This window comes from Syngnathus acus, chromosome 13, assembly GCF_901709675.1.
Source record: "Syngnathus acus chromosome 13, fSynAcu1.2, whole genome shotgun sequence".
NCBI lineage: Eukaryota > Metazoa > Chordata > Actinopteri > Syngnathiformes > Syngnathidae > Syngnathus > Syngnathus acus.
Window position 1 is genome coordinate 14,438,761 of NC_051098.1, and position 22,002 is coordinate 14,460,762.

Genomic DNA, 22,002 nt, shown 5'->3' on the forward strand with positions numbered 1-22,002 from the left:
CGGGCGGGATGGAAGGGAAGCCTACCTGGCATGACGGCCGGCTGGACGGACGTCCGCATGGATATGCTAGCCCGCTCCGACTTGCCCTTCTGGTTTTCGGCCACCACGGAGATGTCGTACGTCGTGTCCCACTCTAGCCCGCTGAGGATCACGTAGTCGCTGTCGCTGGGCATGCTGATTTCGGGTTTCCACTTGGACGACTCAACCTGAAGGCACATTTGGGTCTGGCTTTTTAAATCTGGTTGAGGCCAATTTTACGGTTAGCTGATTAGAGGTTTTGATTGTCAGCCTCAAGTTTGATTACGGCTGAGAAAAGATTCTCGCCATTCTCACCGGTTTGAAGTGGACGAGGTAATGGAGGATGGGCAATCCGCCGTCATCCTGCTTGATCCAGCTGACTTTCAGGGAGTTGCCGATGGGCTGAAGCGCACCTTCCAGTTTGGGAGGACTCGGATTTCCTACAGGCAGGGAGCAACAGCGATAAACATTTCAATGAAGAAGAAAAAAATAAAAAATCCCGGCCAGCGAGTAATCGAGGGAGCGTTGTGTCTTTAGAGATGAAGGTGGAAAGTTTTACAAAGCGTGCGCTGCGCTCTTTTTGTTGTCGTGGTCCTTTTCACTTCAGTGGCTGTTTCCTTTGTGGCTTTGCCTCCAGATGGAGGAGTCACACTCTTGACTGAATCACACACCAGTGCGTGCGCATCCGATTCAGGCCGAGGCGGCACTCAAACAGAATCCAGATGACTCAGCCTCGGCATGCGTCAAGACTTGGATATCGAAGGTTAAATGCAGCACTCGTAGCATTAACTGTCATCCCCACATGTTTATCACCAGTGTTAAGAGAAGACACAACGGAGCAAGGCGCATTGTGGTTAGACTTTATATTCGGACTCGGTCCGAGCTGAGGCAATGACTTTGTTAGTAAGCGCTCTCGGCGTGAATACTAAAAGCTGCTGATTGAGAACCAGAGCAAAGTGTTGTGGAAAGGAAGCTGTGTTTTTTTTTTTTTGGGAGGGAGAGATTTAATTGCAGTGGAATGCTGGAAAAAAGTAGCCCTAAGATGTCAAACAAAATGACTTTTTCCGTCTTTTCTGTGATTTTGTTAAGCAAACAGATGTGTGATGATTTAGATTTGGGGAATATTTGACCTTTTTATACTTGGAAATGCAAATAATTGACAGTCTGTTTTGACACGGCGATCGTTTGGAACGTATTGATTCACTTTCCATTATTTTCTATTGGAAAAATAGCTTTGAAATGCAAACAAGTCACCCAGCGACGTGTTAGGATTTTGTTATCTCCCGATTAAACGAATAGCGCCGCATCCCACACAGGTAGCAGCCTCTCAATCACAATTCAGGCGCCGCTGATAAACATCGCCAAGGTAACCGGCTCTGGCTCTCATTAATCCCCGCCAAGACGGACGCCTACCCCATTGATTAATGGCGTTTAGCTCCAACTTTGCTGCGGTTCGCTTAGAAGCAATTAATGCGGCGTTTAATAGCGGCGTCGGCCGATTAAAGCAATCGGTCTCAACGTCAAGTTTACCTTCTGCACAGTGGAGGGGGGGAGGCGGTCGTCACGGCGCCATGCAAGCAGAATAAGAGTCACATGAGTTGCACATGTATGAGTGTTTGAAAGGGGGAGGGGGGGAGGAATCGAGCATAGCACACGGGACTAGCATGCTAAAACTTCAGAACCGGGCATCAGAGGCTAAGATGGCTCTTGAGTGTGTGTGTGTGTGCATGCGTGTGTTTGCGTGTGTGTGTAAAGGGCAGCAGACGGCTCCTACGAGCGCACTCGAGAGCAACTGATGAGTCATGAGCTGAGGGGAGCGATCCAAACGGTCGACAAGACGATGCTGAACCCAGAGGAGCCATGTTTGTCTTTTGCAATGGAACGTTTCGCTCTCGACGTTTAGTAATTCACACACCGCAAATTGGATGGTCGTTATTGTTCCTATCGGGAGAACTTTTGGGATGAGGGCGAAGCGAGTCGACGCAGCCTCCTTTTACAAAGCGATCCTGCAAAACGGTCGCATCAGAAGATATGGTGGCCTTTATCCACGTTGGCTTTTTTTTACACATTGGATAATATCAGCTTTGTTTTATCAGCCGCTGCAGTTTTCAAGAACAGCGACACGAAGCGACACGTCCTTGCAGGCGTTGTAAAAGGGGGCTTTCAAAGCGTCTCTATCAAAAACTAACACAGGGCTAATTGGGACATTTGATTGCAACTAATCCACACAAGCTACTCTAATCATCCTGACTGCAGAAACAAACCTGTGTCTTCTGATAACAAACCAAAAACGTCATCTTAAGACAAAGAAAAACACACAATGGTAATTAATCATCCGCACAAATGCTTTCCCATTTGGCTTAATGAGGCGATCAAGGTCGAAATGAGGTTGAAATGAGTGGCGCTTATCATGAAAAACACTTGAAAATGTAACCTCGTTTTAATCAAACACCGTTATCTTTTTTCAATTGAAAGTGAGAAGAAAAACAATCGCCGATTTGGCTCGGTAAAGCCTTCCAACTGCTCGAGCGCCGAAAACAAAACGAGCCATAATTCCATTGATTACATTTCAATGATTGAGTCTGCCGTTTAGTTCAGTATCATCTCCTGCCACCAGGGGGGGCTAATTGCTAAATAATAGCATCAACCCTGACAGCATGTTGCTTGTTGTAATTGATATGGACCGAGTCACATTCATTGTGCGAGCCTAATGAAATGCAAATGTTAATTCAAAACGGAGTGTAGTTGTGTTTACAAAGTAATGATGAAAAGCGGCCGGTGGGAGCTGAGAGTTTATTAGCGCAACAATAACCATCATGACCTTTAACCGTGATGTATTATTGTAAGGAAGGTGTATTTTTTCAAAGGAGGTCATTACATTCACAAATGAGCTTGAGAAGGAATGACTGCTTTGGCTTTTGCCTTTAAGCAATTTCCTGAATTTTGAACGCTCTGTCACCTTGCTAAATGCTAATTGTTTGGCAGTCTCAGCGCGGCTGGTTGAAAGTCCAAAACGAATTCACTAAGTTGACGTTTGCCGTGTGAGGAACTTACGGACTGGCTGCGTCTTGAAAACCTCCACTGGGCAGCTTTCGCCTTCCCCTTTCCCGTTGATGGCGGACATCTTGATTTCGTAGCCGGTGTCCGGTCTCAGGTCTGTGACGGTCACCTCGCCCGTGGAGCCTAACGATATCAAAATGTATTGTTAGTTAGCAGAGTAACTTTTGGACATAGATGTAAGTGGCTTTTTGTTGGAATTTATTTGGAACGCCACCAGACTGGGTGCGGACAAAAGGGCGTCGACAAAGTGAGGAGCGAGAACAAACAGCAAAAGGACAACAACAGTAGCAACACCTGCTATTTGTGTATGTGGCCAGATGGAGGGGGAAGAAAAAATACACTCCATCATACCATCTTTGAGCTCAAAGATTCTCTGCGACCAGCTGCCTCTGCCTTGAATCCTCCACGCCGCTTTGTACTTGAGCACGGGCACGCCTCCGCTGGACTCGGGCTCCTCGAACTGAACCAGCGCCGTGGTGGAGAAAGGTGACACCTCGTTGATGAAGGGCGACGATGGCACCTCTGTGGTGGAAGGAAAGACAGGAAGTGGGGAAAAAAAAGAACGCGCTCGATTGGATTTCTTTCTTTTTCTGAGGCTTACCGGCTTGGATGAGGACAAACTCTTTGGCTTCTGTGCCCATCTCGTTGGAAGCAGTGCAGTTGTAACTCCCAAAGTCATTCTCGGATGTCGGCGTCACCTGCGGGGAGATAAATTGCCATTGTCCAGCCCGTATTTAGCCACGCGTGCAGATGTGCCAGCGCAGATCTAACGCAGGCACCGCAATAAGGACAGTTTTTATTCAAATTTATTTTTTTTCCCACCCCCTTCACCTATAGCAGGTGGTTCTGTAATGTATTCCCTGTGTTGAACAGGGCTTCACTCTTTTCTATTTTGTTACTGCGAGTTTCTCGCCGGTGAATTATTCACCATGGAAAGCTGAAAGAAAAGTCATGAAATCTTGATGCCACAAAGATGCGGCATCGGCAAGCGCGGCCATCTTACCTGCAGGTAGCTGGCCGAGGGCGATCTGTAGATCTTAACGTTGCTGGTGTTGGCGTTTGGCAGCGTGAATCCGTCCCGGAGCCAAGCTATGGTGACCTGGCTTGGGTGAGCTTGCACCTCGCAGCTGATGTTGACGGCGTTGCCCTCCCAGGTGTACACGGCCACCTCGCCGTGGATCTTAGGGGCGTCTTGAGAAAAATACGTCCGATGGTTACGCTGCTAATCTCAAGGGGGGTAACGACGCTTGAAATGAAAAATGCATCCATAAGCTAGCAAAAGCGACGCCACAGTATTGTCGCACTCATATGAGACACTCGGAATGGCGAAATAATAACAAAAACAGCAGATGGGAATGATTGCGCTTATTGCAAATATTTCCGCTGACTGCGTTTCCAAAGAGCTTGCTTGGATCGGACAGGCTAATCACGTTACATTCGGCGTGGTTGTAGAAGCGAAGCCGTCTTTGATGCCCAATTCATCCGTGCACTGCATTGTGGAATAACAGAACGGATTTGGAAGCAAATTTTCGATGACTGGCATCAAAAGTCACATTTCGCACAGAACCCAGCAAAGGTGCTTTCACACGGCAATCGGACGTCTATGTAAGGCCAGCTGGCATTTGATGTGGCATCAATTGAAAGTATGGAAAATGGCTTTCAACGCAGCTTGACCCATAAGTGGCTTTATGTTTTCTAGCCACCTTTTTCCACTGCTGCTGATCTGTGTGAAAAAATCCAAAACAAATTGCAAATTTCGTATCATCCGAGGCATTAGATGTCGATTAAGCGGGACGGTGGCTCACTTTTTTTTTTTCTTTCTACTACCCTTTTGTGTAAAAATTACTTGATACCGTCATAATGCGTCTAATTATCACTTTGCGGAACTTTCTTGTTGCACGCGGTAATTATTTGCTTTGATGGGATCTGTGTGAAAGGAACTGGCTGACGCTTTTGCAATCCAGATGCGAGTCCCAAGATGTCAAGTTATCGCTTCGACTTGTGACAAGGAATAGTAACGAGGAAGAAAATGGCATCTTTCACAGGCACAAGGGTCTTGTGTTAATGCACCGGGGTTTACACTTCTGTCGTTAGACGAACACATCGACATTCTCATCATTTTTTGCGCCCCCCCCACCTCCCTTTGCGACAGGGTTGAAAAATGTCAGGCGGTAATGGAAACGAGAAGCCGCCACACAGCAAGTTGTCAGATGAAGAGCTGAGGGCGACGGGCCGCATATCTCGAGCCCCGTCCGCTAGGTTACCGTCGCTTTCGACAGCGCGCCGCTGATTTTGCAAATTCGTGTCATGCGCCGACATGAAGCGGGATTACGGCTTCTGATGCCGCACCACCCTAAAACCTCCAAGTCGAGTCAAAGCGGCTGACTGAGGAATAGTTTCGTTCAAATATTTGCTAACTGCGGAAGAATTCAAATTGGGGATGGAAAGCAAACTTTATTGACATACTTACAGCGGACCTCCAGATATGCCACCTGGTCATCTTCCCCGATGGCGCTTCGCGCCGAGCACAGGTACTGCCCGGCGTCCGTGTACTTGACGTACTTTAGCGTGAGGGAGGAAACGCGAGCGTCGCTTCGCACCACCACGTTGCCGTCCTCGCTCTGAACAGAAGCAAACAACAACCCGGTTGAGACGACGACACATCCATGTTATTCGTAATGTCGAGGAGCATGAAGGCATTTGATTACAGGACACACAAAAACAAAAAAAAGGCAACAGATGTGGAAACGCAAGAGCACAGTTGACAGGAGCAGGGAGCTGATCAATAATTCATGACAAGAGGAACCACGTGGAGCTTTCTTTCCGCTTAGCAACTTGCGTCACCTTAAGCTAGTGTTTACTTCCGTTCGGGGTCATTTGATTTGTTTGTTTTTGGGCTCTAGATTGACAATCAAATTCAGCGAGGGAGGGAGGGAGGGAGCGTGTTGCGTTCCGAGCTGACGGCAAACAACTGGCTAGCGACTTATCTACATGATTCCCCCCTACCGGCTTTCCTCGACACCTGACTTCCCCACCGTCGGGGGTCAACAAGTGCCACTTGAAAACGCCCCTCCCAAAGCCGCGCTCCAAAGAGCTCCAGCCGCCAATCCCTATTGTTGAATTTCATGAATAGATTTAGGATGCAAATTTTGCGTCTTTAATTTTTAGCCGGATTTTCTCATTTCTGCAGCAAACGCCTCAAGCGGCTCATCTCCTATACTTTTTTTTGAATGGCCGAGGTCCAAGCTGCAGGCAAAGCAATGCCACGGATGCTTTTACTCCCGCTGATTGAGGAGGCAGCCTGGGCGGCCATGTAAAAAGAGAGCCCCTGCGAGTTTGTATTCCCATTGAATAGGCTACGCATGTCTGCGCCATTCATTATGCATGGCGGGTAGAGGCACTGGAGCAACGCTTATATAACACAATGGCCTTTCATTCTGACCCCCGTGCAGAAAACATTCTCTTTCCGACTCTGCAGCTTGGCAACGTGGCCTGCGTACGCGTCTAAATTTAGGAAATATTTTCTTGAGCCACTTTTGATCGATTTTCTATAGGACGTGTGCGTTTGAGTTCGACGGAAGAAGAGTTGCAATGAGATAGTGGAAAGGGGCGGAGCTTCTCAACTACAGAGAGGCTTCCATTTGGGATGAAGCTTTTTATCCTGGCTGACTTTGGGCAGAGGGAGTGCAAACCCTGAACTGGATTCCAGCCTTTATTCATACTTGAGAATTTATTTTCACACACCCAATGAAACTATCATCATCAATATGAAGAATGATAATATTCTAATTGCTAAATATGAATTCTCATAATTGATCCCACGCCGAGCCGCAGCATTATTCTTGATTTATCTCACAACGTTCTGAGGAAAATACTTATATCATATCTCAAAATATTTTTTACACACACACACACAAAAAAAAAAAAATCAATGCCACCTAGCATCACCAGGCAACTTTTTATCTTGGACACGGCTTCAAGTACACTATTCTCATTTAGCAATCAATGCTTGAAGCATCGCTAATAAACAAGCAAATGATACAGCACTTTTTTTACTTTAACGGCGTAGCAAGCAGAAAACCGCTCAGAACGTCAAAGCGTGAAATCACTCCGGGAAATGTCACGTGTCACCAAACCTTAACTGTAAGAAGCAAAGGCGGCTAGCTCTCCCTCTGCAGCTTGTCTGACGCATTTGGCGCTAACATGCTCGGCACGCACACGACGCTGCTCACTGCCCATAACTCTTCTCCCCACTGCCTCCCTTCTATTATGGGATGTCTACACACACATACACACCCAATTCTGTGGTTGATGGCTTTTCATTTCCCCACCCCTCTAATGTAAACCAATCACAGTCTTGTCCATGTAACAAGGTTAAATTCCCATTTTTCAAGCACTGCCTGGTCCAAAGAAAGCTTCCATACATCCGTGACTTCACTTCCACCAACCTTGTAATTATTGCCGGGCTTGATGACAAAGGCTCCCTGCTCGCCTCTCATCTCAAGCTGATTTTTCAATCAAGTACTCTCTGGGCATCACATGATCATTACTGAACAAATGCCAGTCCGCAAAAAAATAGCAGTAAGATAAAGCTTTTACAGGGCCCTGAGCATAATTTGATTTGGGTCCCCCTCTCAGCGTGTTTGTTTATTGTGTAAAAAAAGAAAAAGTCGGCCCCCAAGCAGCCACTTACGCCGCATACGCTTCACCCCCACTCCGAGTCTAAATAACATCAATATTTGATGCTGATGTTAACACAGCAGTGAGTTCATCATCGCTACTTTGGTTGAATATGAAAACGGAATGCCAGAAATCTGTTTTCATATTCAAACAGAATGAGGTTGGATATTAAAGGAGAATTACAAGTTTTAATATTCAATCAAAGTAGTGATGGATTGGAGCTTGATCCTGTGGTTGCCACATTAATAAATATGTTCCATACTTCTATTGAGCAACTCATTAGGCGAAGCTGCTGGCAGTTTTTTTTTTTTTCCCCCCTCTCCCTTTTGACATTTTTTTTTTTTTCTCCACCTCGCAGTTGCTGGCTGTGATGCATGGAGGCAAACATGACGCGATGGGAAAGATATTGGCACAGCACTGGAGGAGATAAGACCGTGTGCCAAAGTTGGTGGATTTTGCTTGCTAAATTAAACTCATTGCCCATTTCAGGGATGCTGTAAAGGGTGGCGCAACACCACTGATAGAGGAAATGAGATAAAGATTTAAAAAAGGGATAATGGAAGCGATAAAATGGGCTGCTTATCTGGGGTAAGAGTGAGAAAAATTGCTAAACAAATTGACTCTTTTTAAAAAGCTCCCTTGTGGACGGGAACTAAAAACTCATTCTTACAGCGGGGGAAAAAAAAAAGTATAAGTTTGTGTTAGTAATATTTTTTATTTCCCGCACGGTTCTTGCCATGTTTTAATATTTTATTTGATTTGACTTTTTTTTTTGTAAAAACATTCCACAATGCAAGCTTTCCGCAACTCAAAACAATACCACTTTTGGTCCATTCAACAACATCAGAAAAGTGAAACCTTCAAAATAAAAGCGGGCTGTATAGTAACACTGTTTAACGACACTCTCGTTGGTGCCAAAGATGGCTCATTTTGCAGTCACACTCAATTAACAAGCTTAAAGTAGTTTCAGCGCAACTACTAAATAAAACAGCATTGTGTTAAAGAAAGTGTGCTTAATTTTTATACTGGCATAATTTTATTTTGAAAGCCTGACAATTGATTGTGTTACACCGTTTTTTCGAGCAGACCGGGAGGCTTTTCTAAAAAAAAATTGTAACATTAACTGGATTGACATTATAAATCAGAATATAGCTTTCATATGATTCGGTTTTATTCAGACGTTCTGGAACGGATTGATCATGAAAACAGGTTCCACTACAAACTGAAATGACTTCATCCAAAAAAAAAAAAAAGTTACATGGCTCCCATTGTGCTCCTCCTACTCTTCTTCCCGACTTTTATTTGAAGGATTTTTCTGCATCCATCCGTAATCGCATTCGACTCCCCTGACATGGGAGATGGATGAGTGTAAGGAAAAAAAAAAAAGTCATGCATTTAGAATACCTTGTGCTGCTCGGGACGAGTCCATGATGCCTGTAAAGGACAGAGAGAATAACAAACAACAACAAAAAAAAGAAGCAGAGTAATTCTTAGAAGGCAAACCTCATGCGGGGTAAAAAAATAAATAAATGTTTAGTGCTAAAAAACAGCATGAAAGCTTTAAGTGCTGTGTGGGTTCTTTTTTTCTTTTCGTTCCACCTTTAGTACCTGACAGTGAAAGTAGGATTGCGTTCAAAACACTCGATGTCGACTATTGTGTGACAGCAAAAGCTCGGTTTTGAAATATTTCTCAGTAATCCCCAGCCTGTCCTCTCTCTGGAACAACACTTTGTCTAAGCTTTATTAAGAATCACGTCTACCTTTATCATGATAGCCCCGAATGCTTTCAAAAAAAGGTCTTGAGTTTATCAAGAGGCAGCAGCTTAAAAAAAAAAAAAAATGGCTTTGAGATGATCGATTGGTCACCCGTTAACGTCATCAGAGCTTTTTAGGCTCTCCACAGCGAAATATTTTCATTCAAAAGGCAACTTGATAGCTGAATAGATCATTTTCCACCTCCTAAACTTTCTCTTTAGGGACCAATTTGTGTTTTTTTTTTCTATAACCGGCCAAATGTTGGCCATTACTTTTGTTAATCCTGGCAGCGCCGGTTGTATTCACCATGGAAATACATCAGTGAATTGTAAGCGGATTGGAACAATGTTTACACCACACATTAACTCTTTTTGTCGACAGGGGAGTATTATATTTGTATTTGTTAGCCTACCATGTTTTCATGTATTCTGTCAATATTTCATCACGAGAACATGTCGGCTAATTTAGCTGCATTATACTGTAAACGAAGCAATTTGCATTTGAATTTTCAATGGTTGATTATTTGTATTTCCGCAAATAGTACCAAATGGCACTTTCCTTATTTTTTTTATTTATTTATTTCTTAATTAATTCATTCATTCATTTTTAAATTTATTTTTAAGGGAGGTGGTTATTTGTCAAAAAGGGGGGGGGGGGGGGCAATTGGGGCACAACAATATTTGCAAGAATAGCTTACATACATTGTATGATACTAAAATGTATCCATATTATGAAACACGCTCGGAAGAAAGACTTTAGCGTTACCCAGGACAACATGCAATGTCCATTTTTGAAATGACGGCGACACAACTCAACAAGACAAAAAAAAAAGAGGCATGCTCGGAGTCGGCCGTGTTAGAGCATGAAGATGAGGCGTAACAAATAGAATGGCAAACAGCTCTGTCATCAGGTGAAACAGCCGGGAACTCAAGTGAACGCAATCTGCTGGAATAATTATGAGCAGGAAGGAAAAAGAAAACAGCCAATGAAAGCATCAATGAACTCACCAGCCGAGTCCATCTTTCATTAGCCGCGCATTATAAATGCAGTCCGGCGAAGTAGAAGACTCTTGAACGGAGTCTTTTAACCCGAAACGAATATATTTGGGCTGCCGCATAAATATATCTGCGGGTCTGATCAAGTGGCGGATAGGTGAGACGATACTTGACACTGTGCAAAAGTATTGGGCTGGCTTTCTCACTCTGACTAGCTTTTTCAGAACCATCGTTCTGACATCGTATTCATAACGACATTCATTCGGGTTCGATCCCGTTTAGCTTTAAGGGAGGCAGCTCCCTGCTAGTTCTCGAGTAAAAGTCAAAAATAGCTGCCACGCTTGTTATGATATATATAATGGAATATAATTCAACAAAAAAAATGATACATCTATAAATGATACGATTCTTTGCCGATTGTCTCTGGTCTGGCCACCGTAAAACCAAGTTCGTGGCGGTGCGGTTTGAACCAGAATAACATTTCTGGCAGCCATCAAACATTTATTCAACATTAAATTGATTTTGTTGCATCGAAAACCATCGCCTCAAGGTAGAACGCTGCAGGTTGTAGTCGGATGATGAGCGATGGGAATGTTGTTGGCAGTCTGTGCTATAAGACGGCAGCCAAAGCGTCTTACATGAGCGTAAACGGCAGTTAGCCGCGTTGTCACCGCCGCGCCGCACAAGAGCTATGGCCCTAATCTAGCGGGCGGCCTAATAGTGCGGAACATCAGCACCTTGTTGGCGCGCGAGGCAACCGCACTGCGCAAGCACTGCATCACTGTCATATGTGCGAGGCATGTTTGTTTAAAACAAAATGAGCAACATGGGTGGGGGAGGGGGAGGGGGGATTATCTCCCTGCGTTGTTATGACGTGACGACGGAATCCCTAGAACAAACCCTTCGAAATGTGTCTTCACAAACTCTGACTGACACGGAGCCTCATGAGTGGTGTGAAGGAGCAACAAGCTTGCATTAGCCAGCTTTCGGACCCGCCAGGAGCCTTTTTGTTTCCCAAGAAGACAACAATTGCGCAATTATAGCTCGTCTCCGAAGTCCTCCCGACACCGCTGCCGTGTTAATGGGCTTTACCCTTTCATTAGCAACCAAACAATTCCTTTTCTTGCCGCGTCTTTAATTAGCTATCTGGATATTGAAGAGAGCAAGTGTGAGAGAAAACCTTTTGAGTAATACCCCATTGTTCCATCACTTTGTGTTAAAATGTGAATTTAGTACTTCACTACAAATTAAACGACATGAACGTTATCCAGCTGTGCTCGCTTAATTTATTTTCAAAATCAAAAAGAATACACAGCTACTAATGCTTTAGTAGCTGTGCTTTAGTAGCTGTGTGAATAAACAACACAACCATTCCACAGATAAAACTTCTGCCGAGGTGGTCCGGACATGCACAATTATAATTTACGTAATCGAGTAATCTCCGTTGTAATCCTCAGAGGGACTGAGCTTCGCACATCTGTTGTCGGACAATGCAGACGTCGACTATCGTGGTGTACCAGTCTGGTTTTAAAAAAAAAAAAAGGTTTCTGGGCGCTAACTTTTACAGTGGTCTGCCGTGAGAAGCTCCGAGCGAAGCCAGACAAAGACGTCTTTAAGCGAGGGAAACAATGAATCTGTCAGAGCGCGGCAGCTGTAACTCGAGTTGCTTTAGTTTTTGTCCTGTAACAAAAGCGCCATTACGACCAGAGCCACTGTGCGGGCGGGGGGGTGCGACGGGTTTCCGTCTGCAAACTGGGAATGCTTTCCTCACCACATTCAGAGCAGTTAGGAATATATGAATGAATGAATAAAGGCATGTTTTATGTCACTTTGAGTTAACCAGAAGGGAAATGACCTCTGGCGCTCGATATATTAGAACCAGTCTAGATGCTTTTGCGTGAGACGCCGCGCCCCGCTGACAAGACAAATGTGCAACGTCCATCTTGCTGCGATTTGTCTGTCTGAGAAATTTCATACGAGAATCGATATGCTTGCAAGATGAACAGCCTCGGGAGCAGACTCTTAAAGGGGCGGGGCGGACAACCGTTGTCTCGTACTAATAAAACCTTATCGACGGGAAACGTCTCTGTCTTTTAAATCCTGTGGCCCGTTTTCATTGTTATAGTTGTGACTTGGATTGATGCGCCTCATTTCGGAGGCCCGTTCGGATTCCCGCATCAAAATCATCACGCGGGAAACTGTCTTCTAAATATTGATGTAGATTTTCCACTGCACAGCACCGCCGGAATCAGCAGATTGCCGCGACGTCCACAGCTAAAGCACAGCTAGCGACGCTAACGTTACCGCTAACTTATTTTTACTTTGCGCGTGTCATTTCTTGCCTTGTATCCTCACTTTAAATTGTCGAGGCAGCGACTAATCTGCTTTGAGAAAAGAGCGGCTAACGCGACAAGTCATTCTTTGTGTTAGAAGGTTTTGCTAATGCGGAAACAATGTTAGCGTGTCGTGGAGAGGTGCGCTGGATGGCCAAGAGAACAAAGGGTCAGAGACTGAGGGCAAGTTTTATGTTACCTGTTCAGCGATGCACTTTAAGGTGAAAGGTGTCTCGCTGGTGTAAGAATAAAGTAATGTCTTGAATATTGATGCCATGCAGTGGAAAAGAAGCATTAGAGAAAAAAAAAAAAGCTAAGGTTATAGTTGAAACCTTGAAACTCGATTTTTTTTTAAATCACCTAATACCATGTGGTAAAAGTATCGGAAAAATATTGCGCCGTAACGCCGACCACTTGCCACGAAGAATATGTTTTCATTTTGGTGTGATGCTAATATTGCTAACGCTAATAACGCTTCCATTTTGGTGCGATGCTAATGTTGCTAACGCCTTGCTTTTTATCCGCTAATAACAGCGACAACACTTTTTGTCAACAGTCATCGCAGACAAAGTGGTAGACCCTCCAACTCCTCTTCGGGTTTCCATATTGTCCTCCCCTCTGTGAATGACTTCAAAAAAGCCTTCAAACGAGCAGCTAATTACGGTAGCTTCAGTGTTCAACGCACTGCACAGATGCGCTGGCTTTTCAGCGTAGTACAATCAAGCCACACTCTGTAAAATCGGCCAAATTGGAAGCGCTTTGATCGGACGCAGCCATCCTGGATGAAATACAGCTGTTGCGATGAATGCAGATGGCGTGACAGACGGACATCAGATGAACGCCACGACACAACCAAACAATTAGCAGCCATTTCCCCGTGCATCTCTTTTTCACCCCAGTCTGCTCCCATATTTCCAACTAGAAAGAAATATGTAGGAGATGGATTTTTTTTTGTTTCAATCCCGCTACTCGACTTAACAATCAAGTCATTCATGGGGCTGCTAATCGTTTCTTTGAGATGCGCAAATCACACACACTGTCGCCACTGTGCGTGAACGACTCGCTGCCCGCTCTCTCGTTCCCTCAAAATTTGTTCCCTCGGCGGCCACAAGCAGATTTTAATCTTCGCAGTGGCAGTAAATGTTTTCAAAGCCGTAAAATGGAGATCTTGGCAGCGCCTCGGGTATTAAGCACCGGTCACTTTAACTGGACCAAATGGGAGGTGCGAAGCGTTTAAAGTGCGACAATACGCCTCTGCGTCGTGGGCAGAGCGAAAACAGGCATATCGTGACGTGCGTCATATGGCGGCAGCGTTCTCCTTGCCTTCGAAGCGCGCCTCGCCGCTGGCAATCTATTTTTGATGATCAAGTGCTCGCCCCCCCCCCCCTACAGAGAGCCTGACAGGTGGCTGTAAAAACACTGTACTTTTGAAACCGGCTGTGAAAATGAAAGCATCAGAAAACAGACCGCCACGGATTGGCGGGGGGGGGGGCGTTTGAGTCTCAAAAGACAGATGGACTTTTGGAAAGTCTGGTCTTGACAGCTAGAGTATGAAGATGGACATGAATGAAGCAATCTCATGCTATGATACAAGGAGTGATCAGAAAAAATGGTGTTTCACTTTTTTCGGGGGTAGGTGGTGGTTACGTGACGACAAACCACGATGGTCATGCTTCTATGATCGACTATTTGACGGACTACACATGCAGCAGTCGAGACGGTGATTGGGGTTTTCTAAAAATGTACTGATTGGATTTGAGCTGAAATCTGGAGGCGCACTTTACCACAGTAGACTTGTGTGCCACGCCGATTTCATACCTGATAGATCCTGTTTAGGTGCGCCTGTAGGGAGAGAATGTAGCGCATGTAATGGAGCAGCTCCAAAATCCCGCCACCACGTTTTCCCCCTCATTACTCGGCAGCCATAGCGAGACCCTTGAGGAGGTGTTTATTGTTTTGGGATGAGTTGACCGTTAAATATGATGGCAGAATATTTGGTCAAGATTGTAATGGAAGCTTGCACGTCACGAAAAAAACAAATTGAAAAGATTTGTGTGTGTGTGTGTGTGTATAACCTCGAAGTGAAACAATTGACAGCGGAAAAATGTGCAAACCTTTCAATCACGAGCATGAGCGGAGCAAAAAAACGTGATTGAAAACGCTCAATGAACACTCATTGTAGCGAACACTCTAAGAAGCAGGAATTTGGCTTGACGTTTGGGAACGTTTAAGTCGAATCTAATCACGACGGAAGTTGAATACCGTATTGTCCGGCTAATTGCGTGAGATTCGCCGAGGCGTCTCGTAGCGGACGCTTAAATTGAAGGAATGGGCGGACGACACGCAAACTTTACCGAGTGTTTTTCCCCCTGCTGCCGACGTTGAAGTCATCTCTTGAAATAAAAATTCAAATATATATATATTTTTTTAGACACACAGAGTCCAAAGTAGCATTTCTGCTTTACCTGCTCGCCGTCGGTGAATACACGGTTGCCGTAGCTCCAGCTGATGGTGGGCGTCGGATCCCCCGAGGCTTCGCACGTTAGCATAACCTGCTCCTCCATCTCAGAGGTGCTTTGGTTGACAATGTAGGTGATCTTAGGCTTGACTGTAAAAACAGAAAAAGTAGATGCAAAAGAGCGAGTGTCAGATCCGGGATGAGTTCAAAGGGAGGATGAGAGGATCGACGCACGAGGGGGGGGAGGCGTCGGAGCTAAACCGTAATAAGCTGTCGACTCCCGGCAGCGTGATAACCGCGTCAGGATTTTGAACTTTAATTCATCTGGCAATTACGACCGTTTTATTTGTTTACATTTCGCCAAAATGTTGCTCGCGGAGCAAAGTAAATTAAAGCGCTGCTTGTGAGGCGTGCGAATCTTTTTGGGGGGATTTTCCCTTGCACTCTACGTAGGATGAACACATTGTGATAATAGTAACAAAATATCGCCAGCTTACCAAATACTCTCAGACTGAGCTCCTGATCCGTCTCCCCGGCTTTGTTTTTGGCGATGCAGGTGTACTCGCCCTCATCTAGCTTGCTAACGTCCATGATGGACATCTCCGAGCCGTCCTCGTTGAAGGCATACTTCTCCCCGGCTTCCAGTGGGATCTGGTTCCTTCGGGACAAAAATAACAATCTCCATGAATCTAGTCCTTAAATTTTAAGCACCCTTGCACAATATAAGATTGTCACTAAATTGTCCACAGACTATTTTATCCTGGTCTTGTGATTGTTGTATTCTTACGAATGTGGTTATCGACATTGATTTGAAAGGACGTCTGTATTTGAACAAATAGAAAATTGTTCCTTTTGTGTTATTTTGCAAATGAAATGCGAAAACGCCTCATCAGTTGTTTTTGTCCCCGCTGACATGCACCGCTTACCCTAAACAACATGGCTGTGAACACAGATGAGATCATTTACAAAATGCGACGGACACATTCTTTTTCATTTGACGAGAAAGGCGCACACTCAGTGAGGCACGAACAATATAAAATGCACAGCAATGCCCCGCCTCGTTTGCATAATGCTTTATATACTCAAGCAAATTTCACTTTCATTGTCCTAGTTGAAGGAAACGGTTGCCGTGGCAACAGGAGAAACACAACCTGTCTGACAAAGCGCTGGCCTATCAGTGTCCCCCAGAACAATGTGGCTATTGAGGATGTCAGTCTTCAGGTTTCGCTGCCTAAATGCACCATTTGATATCACGTCAATGAGTATCCTGTTGCAATGAATTCACCAAATGTTATTTGAGTAACAAATGAAATGTGATTAGGTGGCAAAACAACAGGAATTCAATTAGACTCACTTGATGACTCAAACGTTTTTTTCATTTCGCTGTTTGCGTACCAGTAAAGACTGTCAACCCAAATAAATGTATGACCGATTCATATTATATACAATACGTATATCGGCTACACGACAAGCTGATCAACAACTAGTTTTGAAATCTGTTCAAATGTTTTAAAAAGATGAATGGTGATAAATATGGCTAGCAATCACTATTTTTTAAAAGTGAAGCCAACTTGCAATTTCAGTCTGTTTATGTTTTTGCGGGCCGCATACAATGATGTGGCGGGCCGTATCTGGGCCGCGGGCCTTGTGTTTGACATCTATGATTTCTATCACAAGTAATTGAAGTAGTACTGTAGAGTTTCATTCATGCTTACCATTTTTTGAAATTGTGTGTATATTTTTTTTCCCTTCTCTCACTGAAAATGCTTTTTTTTTTACCTTGTCCAGGTCACCATGGGTTCAGGATAGCCGTCGACCGCACACGTCAACATGGCGGCTTGGCCCACATCTGCTGTGGCGTTCACCTCTGACTTCCACACCCGGATGATTGGGAGCACTGAAACAGTCAAAGTAAGAATGCATGTTGTCACTCCATTCACGGAAGCTGGACGTAAAACAGAACCCCAAATTAGCCTCCCGAAGAGAACACTTATTTTAGGCACCCCGTCACAAGCAGACGCGCATCATTAGCATGAGCGCTTCATGCTACCCGGTTGCTGTGGGCAACTGTTTCCACACTCATGCCTTGAACCTCTAAGGAAAACAAAACCCCACACAAACAGCAAGACGACAATACGGCAGCAAAAGCTTTGCTTACCGTTCACGACGACCTTGATAACCCGTAAATCGATCTCGCCGCGGGCCATCAGGCGTCCCTCGCAGGTGTACGAACCCTCGTCGGTCTTCTTTATAATGCGGATTTGAAGGTGGTTGTTGCTCAGCACCTTAAAGCGAACTTGATAAAGAAAAGAAAAGCATGGTGAGAGATTAAAACAACTTTTTTTTTTCCTCTGTAAGAAAATCAGATTTTCTTTTGCTTATTCAAGATGAACACGCCACATACATCCTCAAAGAAAAGAGATGAAATGTTGACCTAATAAATTCAATCATGTGTTAATTCAAAACAGCGTTCGAACCCCCACGCGAACTCGTGTTATGATGTGCCCGCAACCACAAAAACACACTTTGTGATATTGCTCGGGGCATCGGGTGAATAACACCCTTGATTGAACATTCGAAAAGTAAATTCATTTGTACCTTTCTATTTTTCGCATATAAAAGCCAGGGTGAAACTGGTGTTATTAAAACATTTGCATTAAAATCACCTGGTTGCGCAACTATTTTGACCAGGCATTCTAATTCCAATTTTTTTTTTTTTGAATCATAACAGTGATTATTTCCAAATGGCATTCCACTTTAAATTTCTAAATGAGCCTTTTTTATTATGCAAATAGAAACATTCCATTCAAAGGGCTTTCAATTTGTTTGTGTTGAGTGGCACTGATAAAACGCTGCAGTTTCCCCACCCAGTCATGAATGTGCAGCAAAACCACACAAATTCGCTCCCCCGTTATCATCGTCCTATTTTCCAGTCATGACATTTAAATTTCCTTCCAGCCATAACGTGTCACATCCCCCGTTGGCCAGAAAGCAAATTTGGCCAAATTCTCACTTTGCATAATGGAGAGGGTGCTAACATTCATCCGCCACTCCGACTGTCAAACTAGCGCTCACAAAATGAAATCATTTCCATTTTACAGGAAAAGAGCCGGATGTTCATCTGATGGCCACCTCACCGTCTTTTTCCATCTGTATTCTGGCTCCTTTGTACTTCCAAAGGATGGTGGGCGGAGGGGAACTGATGACATCGCACACGATGACGGCGGTGTCTCCTTCGGTGAACTCTTGCGGCGACGGCGCATTTGTGAAGGTGATTTTCTCTGAAAACAAACAAGTGTGTGATTATACTCATTAAGGTTCATTGTGGAGGGTGGTTTCTTTTTGTATTGGCTGCTTTGATGTGCTGAATACCGTTTTTATGCAAAAGTAGAAGCAGATGGTAGGAGGGACGATTTAAAAAAAAAAAAAATATACAAATAAAATAGAATAAGAATTAGAAAAAAATTAAACAATCCAGCCTGCGAACTGAGGTTAATAAAGTGTTTCATTTCTCAAGATGACGATCGTTTAGAAAACATAACGGCCCGCTCGTTTTACAACCTCTTTGTCTCAACTCGTTTTATGGCTACCGTTTTTCCGAAAAAGGATTTTCCCCACTTCAAATTCATCTACTCGCCTTTCCTCTCCCGTGTAGTTGAATTACGCCATTTACCGGGGTGAGCTTCCATTCTTAAGTAACCAACGGACAGATGGAGTTTGCTGGTGACACCGAAGCACTCCGGCGACCTGAAAACACTTGACCGAGGTCAAACGTCGCACACTCGCATTGAGCTACAATCTTATCTGATGACATTCGGTAGATTCAAAAGATAAAAGTGGAACAGTCTGTGCCCGCAGGTGGAGGCAATAATTGTATGGGGAGGAAGCGGGTGACATTGCGGTAGAAGGCGCTCAAGCTCGGAAGGGTTTCCTTTTCAAAAATATTTCACATCTAAGCATCAGACTATGCAAATAGCTTCTCCTATTTGTTCTCCGCACGGCTGGTCGCTTTCTATGTAATCGAAAAGAGTTGGAAAAAAGCGAGCAAAACTCCCGTGATGGACATGTGCTGACGCTCGGCATTCGCGGGAAAATAAAAGACATTCATCACCGAAGCTGCAAAACAGACAGCATCATTAAGCAGCCTTCTAATGGTCTTCCGACCATTTATCGAACTGATGAAAAATCTATCGTCTGGCAATAGAAAAAAGGCAAAAGAGTAATGTGTTGCCCTAGAGCAGTCAATAAAATACTACACATTTAATAAACTTTTTTTACTCACGGAATATCTTGATGTTAACCGTCGACTCTCCCTGTTGATCTCCATTGGCGGCGACGCACTTGTACGTGCCGGCGTTCTCCGTCCCGGCTCGGTAAAGCGTGAGGATGGACGACGTCTCGTCGTTCCGGGTCACCGTGACGTCCGGGTCGTCGGGTTCTATCCTTTCGCCGCCGGGCCCGAACCAGTCTATGTGCTTGGCTCCGCCGATAACTGGAGAGCGGTGGCGGGCAAAAATAAAATGAGTCCATCTATAATGTATGTATGTAGTAAGTAAGCCGTAAAGCAAAAGTCAATCGGCTCCACCGAATAGTGCTGACGAGACGTTATTTTTTTTATGCACAAGAAGCTTTTGCTTTACGGGCCTCGCAAGTCACGCTCCAGCGGCGCCGGCCGTGTGACTCGGCAACAGAGGCTGAATGATGATTACATAAGCTTACGATGAGAATTACACGTCAGCGGTAATTACACGATAATATACACGGCGCCATGTTGCGCTGAATTGTACCTTGTCGTCATCAAGAGGAAACAATACAACATATAGCGATTATCTCGGATGATCCGTTTTCCTCGGGGTTCTTCGACGACAATGTGCGGAGGACAATAACGGCCATTTTATCCTTCGAGTGTATTGTACAAATAATGAAAAAGTGCGACATACAGTGTGAGGACAATTTGTTAAGCTTACCTTCACACATGAAGAATTTGGACTCTCCGAGACTGATTTCACCATGACTGGGTGTGATCTGCACGTCCAGTGACACTAGACGAGGAGACACAACAAGGTCCAAAATGAAAGAAGTTGAAAGGAATATTAAACACTGGCAGGGGAAAGTACGTCGTTATTTTAGCACCAAGACAAACAATAACCAGACACTGTTAACTTCGTAATGCCCACAATTCAGAAATCTTATATGATCGGCATAAAACAAAAATAGATCCTGGCTTATGAGGTTGTCGGTAATAAATAAATACACAAATAAAGAAATAAATCTCTGTCCCGGTTTATGAGGTTGCCAGTAATATATATATATTTTTTTTAAATTAATAAATACATAAGATCTCTATCCTGGCTTATGAGGTTGCAATAAATAAAAAATAATAATAAATTAATAAATATATATTTTTAGAAAGATAAATAAATAAACAAACAAACAAATAATAAAATAAATAAATACATAAATAAATAAATTAAAAAAATCTCAGTCCTGGCCTATGAGTAACCTACCAAGATTTTAAAATAGGAGCAAAATAGAGGCGAAAATACGTATTTTAGAAAGGTTATGAATGGTTTTTTTTTAATTGAGAAAATATGTTTGCAAATGAGCTTCTCAATTGTCTTTACAGCCTCTTTTTGCCCTTTCATAAGACATGATATCCAATTACGCAGAGATGCACATTGATAAATATCTCCTCGTCAATGTCAGGATAGGAAAGACTTTTCCCTTTTTTTTTTTCTTTTGGTCACAGGGTGAGATCTGGATTGAAGCCTTTTGCTTCCTAATTAGAACAAAGCTTCACTTGTTTCCCAAGGGGAGCAGTTAGGGTTTCCCGCCGTTGAGAAATGTAACTAAATGGGCCCAGAATCCGGCTCTATATCGCCGGGGTGTCAGGACCAAAGTGAGGGAGGGTTACAAAGGGCAGGAAGTTGGAGAGAAAAAAAACACTGACTCGGCCAGTAATGGGGGACCAACGCTTAAAATGAAGTTAATTTCCTCCTCTGGTGTTTTGTAACAAATCTAATAAAAAAAACACAACCGCCGCTTAGTGAAAAACCCTCAGGCAGACAAATGTAGATTACCGTTGTTGATCTAAAACATGAGTGACGGTTGCAGGGGCTTGCAAACGCCCCGAGTCACATTTGAAAACGAACCCACCGTCTTCTCTGCAATCCTTCTGTTTTCATCCATCACACTCTTGAGATGTAAATGTCAGCGCCAAACACGTTTATCTCATCATCTATTGATGATTGTTGCCTCTGTCTATTTTGCCAGCTTGGGGGGGGGGGTTCTTTTGAATCACATGACACCACGGCCCGGCTCCAAAGCTGAGTCAAGACTTTGGCGTCGAGTTATGAACCGGACAGTAATTGCTCTCTCGTCGCCAACGTTTAAGAAGCGAAAACGCTGCGGGAACGTCGGTCTCGTTAGATGGCAGACTCGTTTATAAGAGGGAGGGGAGGGGCTGGCAGGTGACACTAGCAGCTGGAAATTGAATCCGAATGTGACCCCCCCGGAGAGCAATCGATTTGAAAGCCGAGACTTCACAACACTGCTTAGTGAGCGAGCGAGCCCCGAAGATGAGAGTGCCGTTTATTAAAATGCCAGCGTATTTTATTTTTTTTAACAAATACTACATAACTCACATTTAATATCTTGTTCAAGTCCAAGGAGAGCGATAAAAAATTTAGACTCCTACATATTA

At 44.2% G+C, this 22,002-nt stretch overlaps 1 protein-coding gene and 1 long non-coding RNA gene across 15 annotated transcripts in view; both read right to left on the reverse strand.

Annotated features, from left to right (window-relative positions):
- ncam1b (neural cell adhesion molecule 1b) overlaps positions 1 to 22,002 on the reverse strand; it is a 42,776-nt gene that overhangs the window by 6,806 nt on the left and 13,968 nt on the right. For 2 of the 14 annotated variants that reach the window (XM_037267299.1, XM_037267310.1), the window contains exons 2-19: positions 20,267 to 20,341; positions 19,582 to 19,791; positions 18,437 to 18,580; positions 17,458 to 17,595; positions 17,079 to 17,196; positions 15,797 to 15,957; positions 15,307 to 15,449; positions 14,660 to 14,683; positions 9,163 to 9,192; positions 5,549 to 5,699; positions 4,082 to 4,269; positions 3,680 to 3,776; positions 3,430 to 3,600; positions 3,073 to 3,201; positions 2,283 to 2,315; positions 1,549 to 1,551; positions 334 to 458; positions 26 to 206 (exon numbers count right to left, since the gene is read on the reverse strand). In XM_037267299.1, coding sequence (XP_037123194.1) covers positions 26 to 206; positions 334 to 458; positions 1,549 to 1,551; positions 2,283 to 2,315; positions 3,073 to 3,201; positions 3,430 to 3,600; positions 3,680 to 3,776; positions 4,082 to 4,269; positions 5,549 to 5,699; positions 9,163 to 9,192; positions 14,660 to 14,683; positions 15,307 to 15,449; positions 15,797 to 15,957; positions 17,079 to 17,196; positions 17,458 to 17,595; positions 18,437 to 18,580; positions 19,582 to 19,791; positions 20,267 to 20,341 — 2,121 coding nt within the window. The remainder of the gene's footprint in view (positions 1 to 25; positions 207 to 333; positions 459 to 1,548; positions 1,552 to 2,282; positions 2,316 to 3,072; positions 3,202 to 3,429; positions 3,601 to 3,679; positions 3,777 to 4,081; positions 4,270 to 5,548; positions 5,700 to 9,162; positions 9,193 to 14,659; positions 14,684 to 15,306; positions 15,450 to 15,796; positions 15,958 to 17,078; positions 17,197 to 17,457; positions 17,596 to 18,436; positions 18,581 to 19,581; positions 19,792 to 20,266; positions 20,342 to 22,002) is intronic. The other 12 variants (XM_037267306.1, XM_037267313.1, XM_037267307.1 and 9 more) reach the window with 9 other exon arrangements.
- Positions 6,299 to 7,352, reverse strand: LOC119132236. Its single transcript, XR_005099825.1, has 2 exons — positions 7,063 to 7,352; positions 6,299 to 7,016 (listed from the first exon to the last, which is right to left on the reverse strand). It is a non-coding gene; the product is annotated as an uncharacterized LOC119132236 (long non-coding RNA).